Below are 15868 nucleotides of genomic sequence, written 5' to 3' on the forward strand. Positions count from 1 at the left end.
GCCAGGATCTGAAAGTCTGTGGTGCTTACTTACCAGGGTCTCAAGTGAGCCGGTGTACTTAGAAGGGAAGCTACTTAAACACTTCACATATAACCTCTCCCACCTACATCAAGTGCAGCATATTCTGAGAAATATAAGTTAAGGCACTCAACATTCACTTCTATAAATTTATTTTGGAAAGCGTTTCCAAAGCCATGGGATGGGATGCGTTCTTTCGCTACTTGTGATTCCCTAACATTTTCTGGTAAATAATTATTATCTTTTTCTCAGTCCATTCCGGCTGAGAAAGGGAGTTTTAGCTTTCAAGATCCAGTCAATCAAATGAAAAGGTAGCCTATATGTTTTTTTGTTTCTTTTTGTTACCACTTTCCGCTGTGTATCCTGGAGAGACACATATCACATCTGGACCAACCAGCGGGCCAATAAGGAAAGAGCTTTAAAGGCCGGAGCAAGAAACAATGGTAAACAGGAGGCCAATGAGAGACTGGCTACTGTATCCACTGACGCACTTGGAGTGGGACGGGATTTGCATTGTTTAGCCAACCAAGAGGTGATAGCGACAGCCAATGAGAAACACGCTTACATTGGGACTTTTCCCAGCCATAACTTTCACCTAGGTGGCCGGGAAAGAAAAGGGGGAAGGTGGGGTTGGGCGGCGGAGAGACGGAGGTTGTCAATGGAGCAGTGCAAGTGACGACACAGACTTTTCTGCAGAGACACCCCGTAAAGCGAAGCGGCGGCTGCTCAGGGCTTAGTGTGGCAGTTCGGGTGGCCGTGGGCGCTTGCAAAGTTTTCCTCAGGGAGCCGAGGCCTGGACCTTGAGCCTGTAGCATATCGCAGCGGCGAGGGGGAGGAAAATGGTGTCGTGGATGATCTCAAGAGCCGTTGTGTAAGTTGTATTTGGATAGTTTCGGATGAAGGTTTTGATTTGGAACCGAATAGCCGCGTAGGGGTGGACAGGACACCCGGCGTCTTGCACACACTGATAAGTTACTGTAGGCAGGTGGTGGTTGTTTTGTGGTGTTTATTTTTCCCCGTGTTTTTGCTTTTTGAACCGCTTTATTGTCGCACAGTTTTCGTCCCCTCCCCCACCTCCTCGCCCAAATATAAAAATAATGAACCAAAACAGCTGCATCGGGAGAGCTGTATGGGAAGTTGCACCAAAACTAGAAGATCTTTGCTTGTTTTTTTCGGGGCGGCGGCACTGTTTGTGCATATGTCCAATAGGACAAGACCTGGCTCAGGATATATTAGAGGGTTTTAAGCATAGAACTATGCATAGTTTTTAAAAAGAGTTGCCACTTGATTGCATAAACCTTTGAAAAGTTGGCAGGCTCATTGATTCAGTTTCAAGTAACCCCATTTGTTATTTTTTACTTTTTTTTTTAATTCGTATCAGTATATTTTAGTATTCTATTTTGTAACATCTTTAACAATTCTTCATCTCTTTAAATATTTATTCCCCTCCCCAATTACGTTGCCTTTCACTTTTCCACAGTGCTGATGTTCTTTCTGGCCTCCTGATGCCATATTTTTATTTTTCATGTCTCTGCCTCTCCCGATGGTTCTCTTTCTGTACCTTTGAGCATGGAGATTGGAGATAGCTGGGGATGATGACATGGAGTTGGGAAGTGACAGTATAGGGCAGGAGGTGTAACAAAATGTATTTCTGTTTAAATAATGTATGTACAGTTGCTAAGGTACCCACTTCCAAGAGAGAGTCTTTAGGCCACTTGAGGAATTTAGGGCACCTTATCCTGGTGAGACCTGTGGCATTGATGTAAAGAATAGCCTAATGGTTAGAACAGTGGTTCCCATACTTGTTCTGGGGGGCTCCCCAACCAGTCAGGTTTTCAGGATATCCACAATGAATATTCATGAGAGATTTGCATGCAGTGGAGGCAGTGCTTGTAAATCTGTTTCATAAATTGTGCATATCCTGAAAACCTATCTGGCTGGGGAGCCCCCCAGGACTGGTTTGAGAACGACTGGGCTAGAGCACTGGAGTGAGAAATAGGGAAGCTAGATTGAAATCTTAAAAACCATACTACTTTTGGGTACTTCAAAAGTTAAAAAAAAATCTCTGCTGGATCTGCGTAACTTGGTAGTTCTGTTTGAGCTGACAGAAGTATAAGCTATAAAGTGGGGTTATTTTTATAAACAGTATAAAGCATGGATTCTCATCTACAATGAATATGCATGAGGTAAATGTGCATGCATCACCACCATTCTGTGTGGATATTCTGAAAACCTGACTGGCTAGTAGTGTGACTTGAGGACTGGGTTGAGAACTCCTGGTATAAAGTAATGAATTGTGCAAATATGCAGTCAAATGAACTAAATTAAATTACTTTCTGAGGTTTATTGAATCCATAACAATATTTTTTAAGTCAGTACTTGGGGGAGAAAAGTTGATGGGTCTAGCATTATGTATGTAATGCAGTGTTGTAAAGTTAATGTGTGAAGGTGTTTGGTTCTGTTAATTGGTGGATTTTTTTTGCAGGTTTTAAGTCATTTTAATAAAAGAACTACTTAAATTCTGTGAGTGAAACAGTGCTAGCTACAGGTGAAAGAAAAAGTGTGAGCTGAATCTAAATAAATAAAGTGAAGAAATTCAAAGTCATTGCATTTTGGCTAGAATGGTATGCTGGCAGAGGTGGTAGAGATTAGTACTGCGATGGATTAAGCATATTTGGGATAAACAGAGAGTAGTGATGAGACTAGGATTGAGATCTTAAACATGAGCAGACAAGTTCCCATATTTAAATCAATACCCAGGCCTTCTGCACATCTACCTAGAATGGTAGAGGAGGCAGAAGAAAAGTGTTTTGCTTTTTGTAGTTTATTTAGTACATAACCTAAGGGGTTCATTTTAATTTCTGCTTTCTAGTACTTTTATATGTATAGATCATGATAGGGAAAGATGATTGTTTTAAGTTTCTGTTAAATAGCGTGGAATATAAGTAATGAACAAGCTGAACTAAAATGGGAATAGAAAAATTAGTTGAATTCCTTTTTTGTGGTAATTTATGGTAATTTGGACTAAAAAGTTCATTGCAAAAACATAGACCCTTGTTTTTCAAATTAATGTTTAAAAATTCTTATCTGAAGTGTTGAATTATAATAGCTGATTGGAAAATAATTTTTTATTTTCTTAAGCATTAAATACTGTGCTAAGGTGGATACCCCTTTATGGGAAACGTGTATGCAAGAACAGAAAGAAAACATACTGTGATATCAGAGAAAAACTGTTTTTTACGTGCCGAAGTCTGGATATTATTGTAAAACAGGGGTCAACAAAGTTTCTTAGGCTCTAGGAGCCAGATTTGGACCAACTATAATTTATTTATTTATTTATTTATACATACTTATGGATCACCCAAGATGATATACAACTACTTATTACAGAATCAGTTTAAACATAGAAAATGCAAAAAAGGTATTAAACAGTAGTGAACACAGTAATGTAATAAAAGTTGTTGCCCCCTTCTTGATTTTTTTTCCCTATTGTTGGCATGTGACACACTGAGCAGTTTTTGATGTTTAAACAAAATGTAATATTTTAATTAGACCAAAGGAAGAGTAGAATGTATGAAGGGGTAAAAATGAAAATCTCAAGTCAGACACTGCATGCATAGCAATACTAGAGACATAGGGACTGAAATGAAAGATATCGGAAATGTGCATTTCCTAAAGCTGAAATATTTCAATAAATTCAGAATAAATTTTTTTCTACATTTGTTGTCTGAGCATTTTTTGTCGTACTCACTTGGATCCCAGGGTCTCTCTTATATTTTTCTCATTTTTTAAATAATCTTTCCAGGATTTCCTTTCTTCTAAAGTTGTTATGGCTGTTGAAAGTGGGTGAACTCTCTCACTCATTTAGCTCCCCTATCCTGCACAGTGATCTCTCTCATGGCCCAGCCCCCTATCCCACACAGGGTCTCTTTCTTAAAACACATCAAATCTCACACAACAGTCTCGTGATGCCCTCCATCTCTCATGGCCCAGTGCCCCTATCCCACAAGGTGGCCTCTCACTCCCCTCCAAATTCCACAGTAGTCTTTCATCACCTGCCCTCTCCCCCCCAAAAAAACAATCTTAGTTTTTTTTTTTTTTTTTTTTAACTAAAGAGCCTTACCAGAGGCCTCTGGCTGCTCCAAGTCTGCTCTGTTGGTATCCTGGTCTGGTGACCTCATGGTTGGGTTACTGCCGCTCCTCTCTCCTTGTAGTCAGGTTGCTGCCGCTGTTTGGCTGGTACCATCTCTTCTCCTCAGTGCTCCAGTGGCTGGTACCCCGGTCTGCTGCTTCTCTCTTCTCATAGTCAGGTAGCTGCTGCTGCAAAACCGCTACTCCTATCTTCTCTTTTGGCTGGTGCCTCAGTCTGCTGCTCAACTCTCTTGACCTCGCTGTCATCGCTGCTGCAAAACCACCACTGTTCAGTGGGTTACAGAGACTTCTTATGAGTGCTTCATTGGCTGTTTTGCTGGCCAATGACAGCTGCTTCTTTTGCCAGCCAATGAGATGGTGCTTTCATTCCCGGGCAAGGAAAGCAGCAAATAATTGGCTGAAACGAACGAGGTTGCCTGCCAGGAAGAAAAGGTATGTTTCATGCTAGCTGCAAACCTTAGGCACCAGGTCCAATTTTTTAAAAAGTTTTTTTGTAGTCGCCATGGCAACCTGGCGCCTAGGATTTATTGAGCCTTGTCATAAGACATTTTGGCATTAAGGGGAAGGATTACTTAATTGTGGCTAGAATGCATGTACTACCGGGATATTTTCAGAGGATCTATAGTTGTACATGATTATAGGTGTAGGCTTTACAGATTATATAACGAATAATACATTTATTAAAAAAAAATAAATGCTGTACTGTGGATTTCAATAGCTGCTCTAGAGAATAATTCATTACCAGGGAGAATACATTTTAATATTGGTTATATAATAGTTAAGACCAGGTTTCCATGGAACCTAGGGACAGAATCTGTGCAATATTGTTCAGTGTTAAAAGTTTTGGCTACATTGTGTTATTCTGAATTGCTAATGCCACTTCATGAAATGAAATTAGTGATAGTGTATATGTAAGGGAAATTCACATTCTTGATGGATTCTGCCATCCACAGTTATATTCTCTCTCTCTCTTTTTTTTTTTCTTTATTAATGGGTAGGAAAAGCAGATATTTGTCATCTATCACCGAACCTTTTACTTTTAATCCAAGAAGCAGAAAGTATATTTGGGAACAAAGGTGTAGTCTTATTTACTTAATATAGAGCTGTTTTGGGGTGTGGCTATGAAATTAAGCATGAAGACAATCCACCTCCACTCATGTTCAGAATTGTACAACTCCTTGGCTACAGAGTTGCCTTGAATGAAAAAAGAGAAAAAAAATGTGTGTTGCAGTACTCAGCCACACAAACAGTCCTGCTCTAAGTAATAATGAGATATAAATGAGTGGACAGAAGTCCCTGTTGCAGGTCTTCAAATCTCTTCTATAGAAACTAACCTCAAGTAGACTACCAACTCTGCTACAGTTCTGATCTTATAAGCTGTGACGTGACATTTGAATTAGACCTAGTGAAGGAAAGGCAGTCTAGTAGCCAGTTAGTGTGTGTTTGCTGACATCAGTCCCCATCCCAACCAAAAGTTAGGTGGACTTTCTTTAGTGTCTTTAATTTCCTCTGGATAGAAGTCCAAGGTGTGCTCATAATGCAGTGTGTGCAGTCTAGGAAAAATATTGGTAGGACAACAGACTGATTAAGATAAGAAGGAACTTTGGATTGTTGAAAAATCTTGTATAAGGTAGATCAGTTTCTAGGGCCTGGAGCTCACTCGCCCTACAAGTTGAAATTACTAAAACCTTCCAGATCAGATAGTTCTACCGGACAGGTGTTAAGTGGCTCAAAAGGAACTTTCATCGTCTGGGTTAAAACACTGCGGGTGCTTGATGGGAGGCTTCACTAGAAGCAAGCCTTGCATACACAGAGCAACTGAAGTCTGTAGAGTGATATGTTTATTACTCTTTTTTTTTTGTTTTTCTGTTTCTCTTCTTTTCTCTTTGCCCTTGCTTGGGCTTTTATAATTAACCACAATTTTTGCAATGTGCAGTATATCAAGCTACTGTAAATAAAATAAATATGCACTAATTGCACTAAGGTCTACCCTGATGGAGTTGGTCTTTAAATCTGACTCCAAAAGATGTACAGTGATATGAAAAAGTATTTAAATAAAGTGTCTACCACCTCTTGATTTTTCTCCATTATTGTATTTATGACACATTGAATGATTTCCGACCTTTAAACATGCAATATTAGACAAAGGGAATCTAAGTGAACACACAAGAACATAAATTATTTAATTTATTTAAGGTAAAGTTATCCAACATTCTTATTGCCAGCATGAAAAAGTAACATCTCCCTTATTTAAGTAACCAAATTTATTTGGTAATTAGATTCAGCTGATTGCAGCCTACCCTTTTGAATCTAAACCTCACTATATTTTGAAACTTACCATGAAAGTAAAGTAGTCACTATAAAGCTTCAAGAATGCTGTGCAACAATTGAAGGAAATTTCAAAAGAGATGAGAAAAAAAGCTGTTGAAATTTCAGTCTGGAAAGTTACAAAGCCATTTCTAAAGCTCTGGGACTCCATCGAACCACAGTGAGAGCCATTATATTCAAATAGAGAAGACTTGGAACAGTGGTAAATCTTCCCAGGATTGGCCAGCCTGCCAAAATTACTCCAAGGGCACAGTGACAACTCGGTCAAAAGACATTCCAGAAGAACATCCAAAGAACTGCAGGCCTTTCTATCCTCAGCTATGGTCTGTGTTCATGACTCCACACTAAGAAAGAGACTGGGTAAAAATGGGATGCATGGGAGAGTAGAAAGGCAGAAACTGCTGCTATCCAAGAGTAACATCAGTGCTCATCTCACATTTACAAAAACATACCTGGATAGTCCCCAAGCTTTTTGGGATAATGTTCTTTCCATGGCATCCCACAGATCAGTCCAGAGCCTTGTGGGTTATGTATCTCTGCCAGCAGGTGGGGGTAGATAGAACATCAGTGGTTTGGTATATGTGGTCCTGCAGCTGCCTTAACGCCAATATTCTGTCTATCTAGCAGGTGGAGGGTCATAACCATGCAGCTCTGACTTGATCTGGTTCCTTTCCCATCCACCAGGTCGAGTAGAGCCTGGTTTGGGGTAGAGGTTTCCGCGAGTTGAAGCTCCTAGGGTATACCTGGGTGGTACTAGGCCCCTCCCTCTCTTTCACCCACCGACCGTTCTGATTCATTTGGCTGTTGTGCCTTGTATGTCTGGCTCCAGCTTTCTCTCCTGCCTCTACCAAAAAAAAAAAAAGCTAAAAAAGGTAGGTGACAACTGTTGAGCGATTTAAAATGAAAAAACAAATAAACAAACCAATGAGGGAGTGCTGTGCAGTAGCTGGGATCAGGGGGGGGGGGGGGTGTCAAACTTAGCCATCAGCAGGACCCAAATGATGCTGCTGTCTGAGTTGGCGAAATGCTGCTCCTGGTGTGGGAGCCAGAGATCAGCATTTTTTTTTTTTTTGGGGGGGGGGGGGGGGATGTGATACATGTTTGTGGCTCGGCACGTAGGGACCGCAGCACTTGCCATCAGCTGGGAGACCAACCGGGCGAGAGAGCAGAGGTGCTGGAGACCATTTTGGCAGGAACTCTGGGCCTTCGGCATGCTCCTGCATGCGCCATTTTTCTCTCTCGCTGTGTGCAACCGCATTGGGGCAGCAGCTCCAGCAGTTACCCGTCTGAGCCCTGATGGAGACTGGATTCGTGGGGGGAAGCGGCAGTGGTTTCAGGGATATGTAGTGCCTCGTTTGCCCCTGAGTTTTTGCTTTTAATGTACAAAGCCTTCTTGTTGAAACACACAAGGGAACCTCTGGTCTCTTGTATGTTGCCATTCCACAGCCACTTTTGCCTAAGTGGCCATGTGTTGAGGCTCTGTGGGACTTGGTCTCCATGCCTTCGGACGCAGAGGACGACCAACTTTCCCGCCAGCGGCCTCTGATATTCTTGAGGAGGTAGAATTGCCACTAGATGAAGGGGATGACCCCACGGCGGCAAGACTTTTTTTTTTTTTTTTTTTTTTGAAAAGTTGAGTTCCCAGCTCTTATTATCCAGGCATTTGAGGTTTTTAATTATTTTTCCCAGAGTCAGCGTCTGGAACACCATATGCTCCTTCCATTATGTCGGGGACCAAGAGACCCCCAATGTCATTTCATATTCATGAGGCCATGAAAGCCCTAATTTCAGCACAATGGGATTGTTGCGGTCCAGATGAGGACCGCTACTAGAAAGGAGGTGAGTTCTTGGTTCAGCCCCAGAAGGGTCTGGACTACCAATGAACACCGGTTCTCTTCACCACAACCAGCCGCCATTCCCCAGGGGTTGAGTCCCCAGGTACAGGTGGCCAGTGGGACTTAATCACACTAGGGGGAAGATCTAGTCTTGCACAGGTCTCAAGCAGGAAATCACAGTGGAGGTGAACCAGTCTCAAATATGACTTTGGTCTCGAGCTGAGACTAATGGTAGAAATACTCGGGTCTCAAGCTGAATTCACAGTAGAAGGCATTGGTCCCAGGCTGGGCTTGGTCAGACAGGCTTACAGTAGGAGGCACTGGTCTCAGATGGGGCTCGGGCCTCATACAGAACCCACAGTAGTAGACAGTGGTCACAATCTGGCTCGGCTTCAAGCAGGACTCTCAGTAGAAGATACTGGTCACAAGCCGGCTCGGGTCTCAGGCAAGACTTGGGAACAGGCTCAGGAAAACACCACTCCCTAGAGAAGCGTTGCCGAAGCGCTAAGACTCAGAGATTTAAAGGGCCATGTCGGACGTTGGGGGCAGAGCGAAAGATGTGCAGCCACAGCCAAAACACGTTGAGCAGAATGCCGCCGCGTCAAGGTGCCCAGAAGAGCGCACACCCACCCTGAGACGATGCCAGCATGTGCCGCGCAGGGATATCAAGCCACCAGCACCATGCCACCCAACCCGGTGCAAGGACACCAAGACCCCAGCTCTCGCTGGCCAACGCGCCCCCCCCCCCGAAGCATAACCAGGTGAGGAGCGCAACGGGGATTCGAGTCCTTGAGGCTGCCCATGGTGGACTCCTTAGTCACGGCGTTCACTAAAAAGACCACATTACTAGTGGAAGGTGGCATGGCTCTTAAGGACCCACAGGATCAGAAGTTGGAATCTTCCCTCAAAATGTCCTTTGAGGTGGTGGCATTATGCCTCCAGTCATCAGTGTGTGGATCTTATGTAGCCCAGGGGTGTCTTTTGTGGGTCCAGAAGGCATCTTCAATGGATGAGCTAGTTGGCTTTTTGCCAGCTCTGGTCTGGAGTATTTGGCAGATTTGTTTTTTGATCTCCTTTGGGCGTCAGCCAAGGAAGTTTCTGTAGAGGTGAAGGCTCGCCGCTGTTTTTGATTATGGCATTGGACTGCTGATGTGGCCTTGGTCATGCCTGGCAAGGTTGCCTTTTTGGGGTAAGCTGCTCTTTGGGGGAGGACCTAGAAAAGATCGTTAAAGCTCTTGGTGACTCCAAGGCTCAGTGCCTTCCTGAGGACAGGTCTAAAGCAGGTTTCTGCTGTGGTCCGTCCCACTTCTGTTTCAGGGAGGTGAAGCGTTATCATCCAGGCCATTCCGGGTCTTTTCAGAAACCTCGTTTTCAGTAGAAATCACAGCCCTTTCAATGGGGGGAGTGATGTCCTCCAGCCTCAGCCCCTCAAGGGCAGCCCGCAGCAAGAGATTCCCAATGATGGGGGCCCTGGTCCATCCCCTGTCGGTCATAGAGGGACGGCTGTACCATTTTCAAGGGGAATGGGCCAGGGTTACTTCAGATGAATGGGTCTTGGAGGTTATCTGAAACGGCTACAAACTCATTTGCACGCCCACTGGCGGATATTTACTCCTGCAAAGCCGCTATCACTGAGTTGGTACATCTGGGGCAGTTTGGCCTGTGCTGCCGTCGAAGTGTGGTCTGGGCTGTTACTCCATTTACTTCATTGTGCCCAAGAAGGGCGGGTCTCTTTGCCCCATTCTTGACCTCAAGTTCATAAACAAGGCACTGCGGTTGCATATGTCAACAGGCAGGGGCACCAAGAGAGCTCCTCTAGAGAAGGAGGCATCTCTTCTCTGCCTCTAGGTGGATAAGCATCTGTCCCTCCTCTCGGCAGTGCACTTTGAGGGGACCTTGAATGTGCAGGCAGACTTTCTCAGGCAGACCAGGCGGACACATGGGGCATGGGAGCTCTCGCAGCAAGCCTTTGCTGAGATCACAGAATGCTGTAGAGTCCCAGTGCTTGATCTTAGGGCTCGCAGGAACAATGTGAAGATACCCCGCTTCTTCAGCAGATGGAGAGGGCATGTTTGAGAAGGAAGGGTTACCCGGACAGAGTCATTACCATGAAGCTGCAGGTGCGGAAATGCTCCACTTCGGTGGCCTATGCACGGGTCTGGCAGATCTTTGAATCATGGTGTTCCACGGCGTGCATTTCGGTGGCTTCGGCCTCATTGACATCCATCCTGGCCTTCTTGCAGGACGGCCTCAATAAGTCTTTATCCCTCAGTTCATTAAAGGTTCAGGTGGCGGCTTTGGCCTGTTTTTGGGACCACCTTCAAGGCACTTATTGACCGGCTGTCCTTGAAAGACCTCATATTGAAGACTCTTTTTGGTGGCCATCTCCTCAGCCAGGTGAGAGTCGGAGCTGCAGGCTTTGTCTTGCAGGGATCCCTGCCTCCGCTTCACGGAGGCAGGAGTATGTGTTGGATTATTTGTAGTAAATAATTAGCAGATTTTAGTACACACAGCTTCAGCTTTAGAAATGTTAATTTCTTTCTTCATCTCTCTCTCATTCACCCCTGAATAATTCACTGCTGAGTCACTTTAAAGTTGAAGTAACAAAACATCTGTTTACTCACAGTTTGCAGTTAGATTATAATCAGACAGGCTTATATTTACATATTACTATACATTTGTCTTATCAGCTCCTTCCATGTGCTTAGATGGTAATGGATGCTCACACCACCATAGATCCTCTCAGGTTAGGAGAGATCATGAGCTCCATGTGCTCCATGTGCTGCATGTGCTGCGTCTAACCCCCACAGGAAGTTGCATAGCTGTGTGACCTCTCTAAGTAATTCACATCAGAGGTCACAGAGTAATCACAGAGAAATAATAGGTGACAGGCAATGCATGTAAAAAATACAATTACATTCCAACAAACCCCTTCTCATGCATAACTGTCATGCAATTATTTATTCATACAAAGTCCAAGCTTTATACGCAGATTCACAAAATGTTCTCTGGGTAACGGTTTGGTCATGATGTCAGCTGTCATCTCACTGGTGTGACAATAGTGTAGACTGATGACCCCTTCTTTCGCCAACTCTCGCACGTTGTGGTATTTCGTTGCGATGTGCTTGGTGCGTGACTGAACCTTGTCATTCTGTGACAGTCGGATGCAGCTCTGATTATCTTCCATTATCTGGATTGGTCTCTGTTCAGCTATTCCGAAATCCAGCAAAAGTTTTTCAATCCACATCAGTTCTCTGCACGCTTCCGATACGGCCACGTATTCAGCTTCTGTAGAAGACAGACTCACAATACTTTGTTTATGACTGGCCCATGAAATTTGTACATTTCCATACATAAACACATATCCACTTGTGGATTTATAATCAGAATGATCCCCTGCCCAATCTGAATCACAGTAACATATTAGTTTTGGATTACTATTGGCTGAAATCTTTAATTTACAATCAATGGTACCCTTTAAATACCTTACCATCCTTTTAACTGCAGTCCAATCTGATTTGGTAGGTGAGCTGACCCTTCTGCTCAAAATTCCTACTGCATTTGCTATATCAGCCCTGTATGTGGTAGCTAGATATAAAAGCTTACCTATGGCTGATCTATATTGGATGTTATCTGGTAAAGGTTCTCTTACTGTTTCATCCTTCAGAAAATCAGTGATCATGGGAGTGCTTACAACTTGGGCATCTTGCATACCTAAACTTTCAATAAGCTCATTTATTTTCTGCTTCTGGCTTAGAAGATAAGAACCATCATTTTGTTTCTCAATTTCTATACCAAGATAGTATGACACATTACCCAGTTCTTTTATCTCAACATTGAGGTTTAAACACTTTACAATGTCCTTGTACTCTTGCTCACTTTTGCTTGCAATGAGCAGATCATCAACAAAAGCTAAAATGTATGCATATTGTCCATTTGTGCACCTAGTGTACAAACATTTATCTGCTTCACCTTGCTTAAATCCTAAATTGGTCAATATTTCATGCAATTTTTCATTCCAACATTTTGCACTTTGCTTTAATCCATAAAGACCTTTGTTTAATTTACACACTAGCTGTCTTTGTTTTGTATTTATGAAACCTGTTGGTTGTTCCATGTACAAGTCTTCAGTTATATCTCCGTGAAGAAATGCTGTTTTCACATCAAATGTTGCCCGGGAGGGAAAGGTTAGGACAGCTGTTGTACTTGGTGATTCGATCATTAGGCATATAGATAGCTGGGTGGCTGGTGGACGTGAGGATCGCCTGGTGACTTGCCTGCCTGGTGCGAAGGTGGCGGACCTCACGTGTCACCTAGATAGGATTCTAGATAGTGCTGGGGAGGAGTCCGCTGTCTTGGTACATGTGGGTACCAATGACATAGGAAAATGTGGGAGAGAGGTTCTGGAAGCAAAATTTAGGCTCTTAGGTAGAAAGCTGAAATCCAGATCCTCCAGGGTAGCATTTTCTGAAATGCTACCTGTGCCACGCGCAGGGCCCAAGAGACAGGCAGAGCTCCAGAGTCTCAATGCGTGGATGAGACGATGGTGCAGGGAGGAGGGCTTTAGATTTGTTAGGAACTGGGCAACATTCTGGGGAAGGGGGAGCCTATTCCGAAAGGATGGGCTCCATCTTAACCAGAGTGGGACCAGGCTGCTGGCATCGGCGTTTAAGAAGGAGATAGAGCAGCTTTTAAACTAGAAATGGGGGGAAGGCCGACAGTCGCTCAAAAGAGCATGGTTCGGGATAAGGTATCATTCAAAGATATCACCATAACAGGGAAGATAGAGTATCCTGATAGTGAGGTTGCAAAAGAGATTGTAGTAGATCGGGTATCTTTAAATAACAATAAAAATCAGACAAAAGATTGCCAATTAATACTGTCAAGTACTAAGCATGATGTACTTAGGAACAACAAACATAGTTTGAAATGTCTATATGCGAATGCCAGGAGCCTAAGAAATAAGATGGGGGAGTTAGAATATATTGCACTAAATGAAAAATTAGATATAATAGGCATCTCTGAGACTTGGTGGAAGGAGGATAACCAGTGGGACACTGTCATACCGGGGTACAAATTATATCGTAGTGATAGGGTGAATCGGATTGGTGGAGGGGTAGCATTGTATATTAACGAGAGCCTTGAATCAAATAGATTGAAAATTCTGCAGGAAGCAAAACACTCCTTGGAATCACTGTGGATTGAAATTCCATGTGCAAAGGGGAAAAGGATAGTGATAGGAGTGTACTACCGTCCGCCTGGCCAGGACGAACAGACGGATGCGGAAATGTTAAAGGAAATCAGGGACGCAAACAAACTGGGCAACACAATAATAATGGGGGATTTCAATTACCCGCATATAGACTGGGTTAATGTAACATCTGTACACGCAAGGGACATAAGATTTCTTGATGAAATCAAGGACAGCTTCATGGAACAGCTAGTTCAGGAGCCGACAAGAGAAGGAAAAATACTAGACTTAGTTCTTAGTGGTGCTCATGATCTAGTGCAGGGGGTAACGATACGAGCGCCGCTTGATAACAGTGATCATAATATGATCGGTTTTGATATTGGCATTGAAGGAAGTGAAACTAGGAAATCAAGTACGCTAGCGTTTAACTATAGAAAAGGTGATTACGACAAATGAGAAAAATGGTGAAAAAAAGACTGAAAGGAGCAGCTCGCAGAGTAAAAAACTTGCATCAGGCGTGGATGCTGTTTAAAAACACCATCCTGGAGGTTCAGGACAAATATATTCCACGTATTAGAAAAAAGGGAAAAAAGACTAAACGTCAGCCGGCGTGGCTAAACAGTAAGATAAAGGAAATCATTAGAGCCAAAAAACAATCCTTCAGAAAGTGGAGAAGAGAACCAACTGAAAGTAACAGGATAGATCATAAGGAATGCCAAGCCAAATGCAAAGCGGAGATAAGGAGGGCAAAAAAGGACTTTGAGAAGAAATTAGCGTTGGAAGCAAAAATACATAGTAAAAACTTTTTTAGATACATTAAAAGCAGGAAACCGGCCAAAGAGTCGGTTGGGCCGCTGGACGAAAATGGTGTTAAAGGGGCGATCAAGGAGGACAAAGCCGTAGCGGAGAAATTAAATGAATTCTTTGCTTCGGTCTTCACCGAGGAGGATTTGGGGGGGACACCGGTGCCGGAAAGAATATTTGAAGCGGGGGAGTCGGAGAAACTAAACAAATTCTCTGTAACCTTGGAGGATGTAATGGGTCAGTTCAGCAAGCTGAAGAGTAGTAAATCACCGGGACCTGATGGTATTCATCCCAGAGTATTAATAGAACTAAAAAATGAACTTGCGGAGCTACTGTTAGAAATATGCAATCTGTCCCTAAAATCGAGTGTAATACCGGAAGACTGGAGGGTAGCCAATGTTACTCCGATTTTTAAGAAAGGTTCCAGAGGAGATCCGGGAAATTATAGACCGGTGAGTCTGACGTCGGTGCCGGGCAAGATGGTGGAGGCTATTATTAAGAATAAAATTGCAGAGCATATACAAAAACATGGACTGATGAGACAAAGTCAGCACGGATTTAGTGAAGGGAAGTCTTGCCTCACCAATCTAATGCATTTTTTTGAGGGGGTAAGCAAACATGTGGACAATGGGGAGCCGGTTGATATTGTATATCTGGATTTTCAGAAGGCGTTTGACAAAGTGCCGCACGAAAGACTCCTGAAGAAATTGCAGAGTCATGGAATCGGAGGTAGGGTATTATTATGGATTAAGAACTGGTTGAAAGATAGGAAGCAGAGAGTAGGATTGCGTGGCCAGTAATCTCAGTGGAGGAGGGTAGTTAGTGGGGTCCCGCAGGGGTCTGTGCTGGGTCCGTTGCTTTTTAATGTATTTATAAATGACCTAGAGATGGGAATAACTAGTGAGGTAATTAAATTCGCCGATGACACAAAATTATTCAGGGTCGTCAAGTCGCAGGAGGAATGTGAACGATTACAGGAGGACCTTGCGAGACTGGGAGAATGGGCGTGCAAGTGGCAGATGAAGTTCAATGTTGACAAGTGCAAAGTGATGCATGTGGGTAAGAGGAACCCGAATTATAGCTACGTCTTGCAAGGTTCCGCGTTAGGAGTTACGGATCAAGAAAGGGATCTGGGTGTCGTCGTCGATGATACGCTGAAACCTTCTGCTCAGTGTGCTGCTGCGGCTAGGAAAGCGAATAGAATGTTGGGTGTTATTAGGAAGGGTATGGAGTCCAGGTGTGCGGATGTTATAATGCCGTTGTATCGCTCCATGGTGCGACCGCACCTGGAGTATTGTGTTCAGTACTGGTCTCCGTATCTCAAAAAAGATATAGTAGAATTGGAAAAGGTACAGCGAAGGGCGACGAAAATGATAGTGGGGATGGGACGACTTTCCTATGAAGAGAGGCTGAGAAGGCTAGGGCTTTTCAGCTTGGAGAAGAGACGGCTGAGGGGAGATATGATAGAAGTGTATAAAATAATGAGTGGAATGGATCGGGTGGATGTGAAGCGACTGTTCACGCTATCCAAAAATACTAG

General features: G+C 43.5%; 1 protein-coding gene across 1 annotated transcript in view; it reads left to right on the top strand.

The window, feature by feature from the left end:
- Window positions 1-593: 593 nt before the first annotated feature.
- REEP3 (receptor accessory protein 3) overlaps window positions 594-15868 on the top strand; it is a 203091-nt gene continuing 187816 nt past the window's right edge. Inside the window, exon 1 of the mRNA XM_030203126.1 lies at window positions 594-889. Within this exon, the coding sequence (XP_030058986.1) occupies window positions 858-889 (32 nt within the window). The 5' untranslated portion in view covers window positions 594-857. The remainder of the gene's footprint in view (window positions 890-15868) is intronic.

This window comes from Microcaecilia unicolor, chromosome 5, assembly GCF_901765095.1.
Source record: "Microcaecilia unicolor chromosome 5, aMicUni1.1, whole genome shotgun sequence".
Lineage (NCBI taxonomy): Eukaryota > Metazoa > Chordata > Amphibia > Gymnophiona > Siphonopidae > Microcaecilia > Microcaecilia unicolor.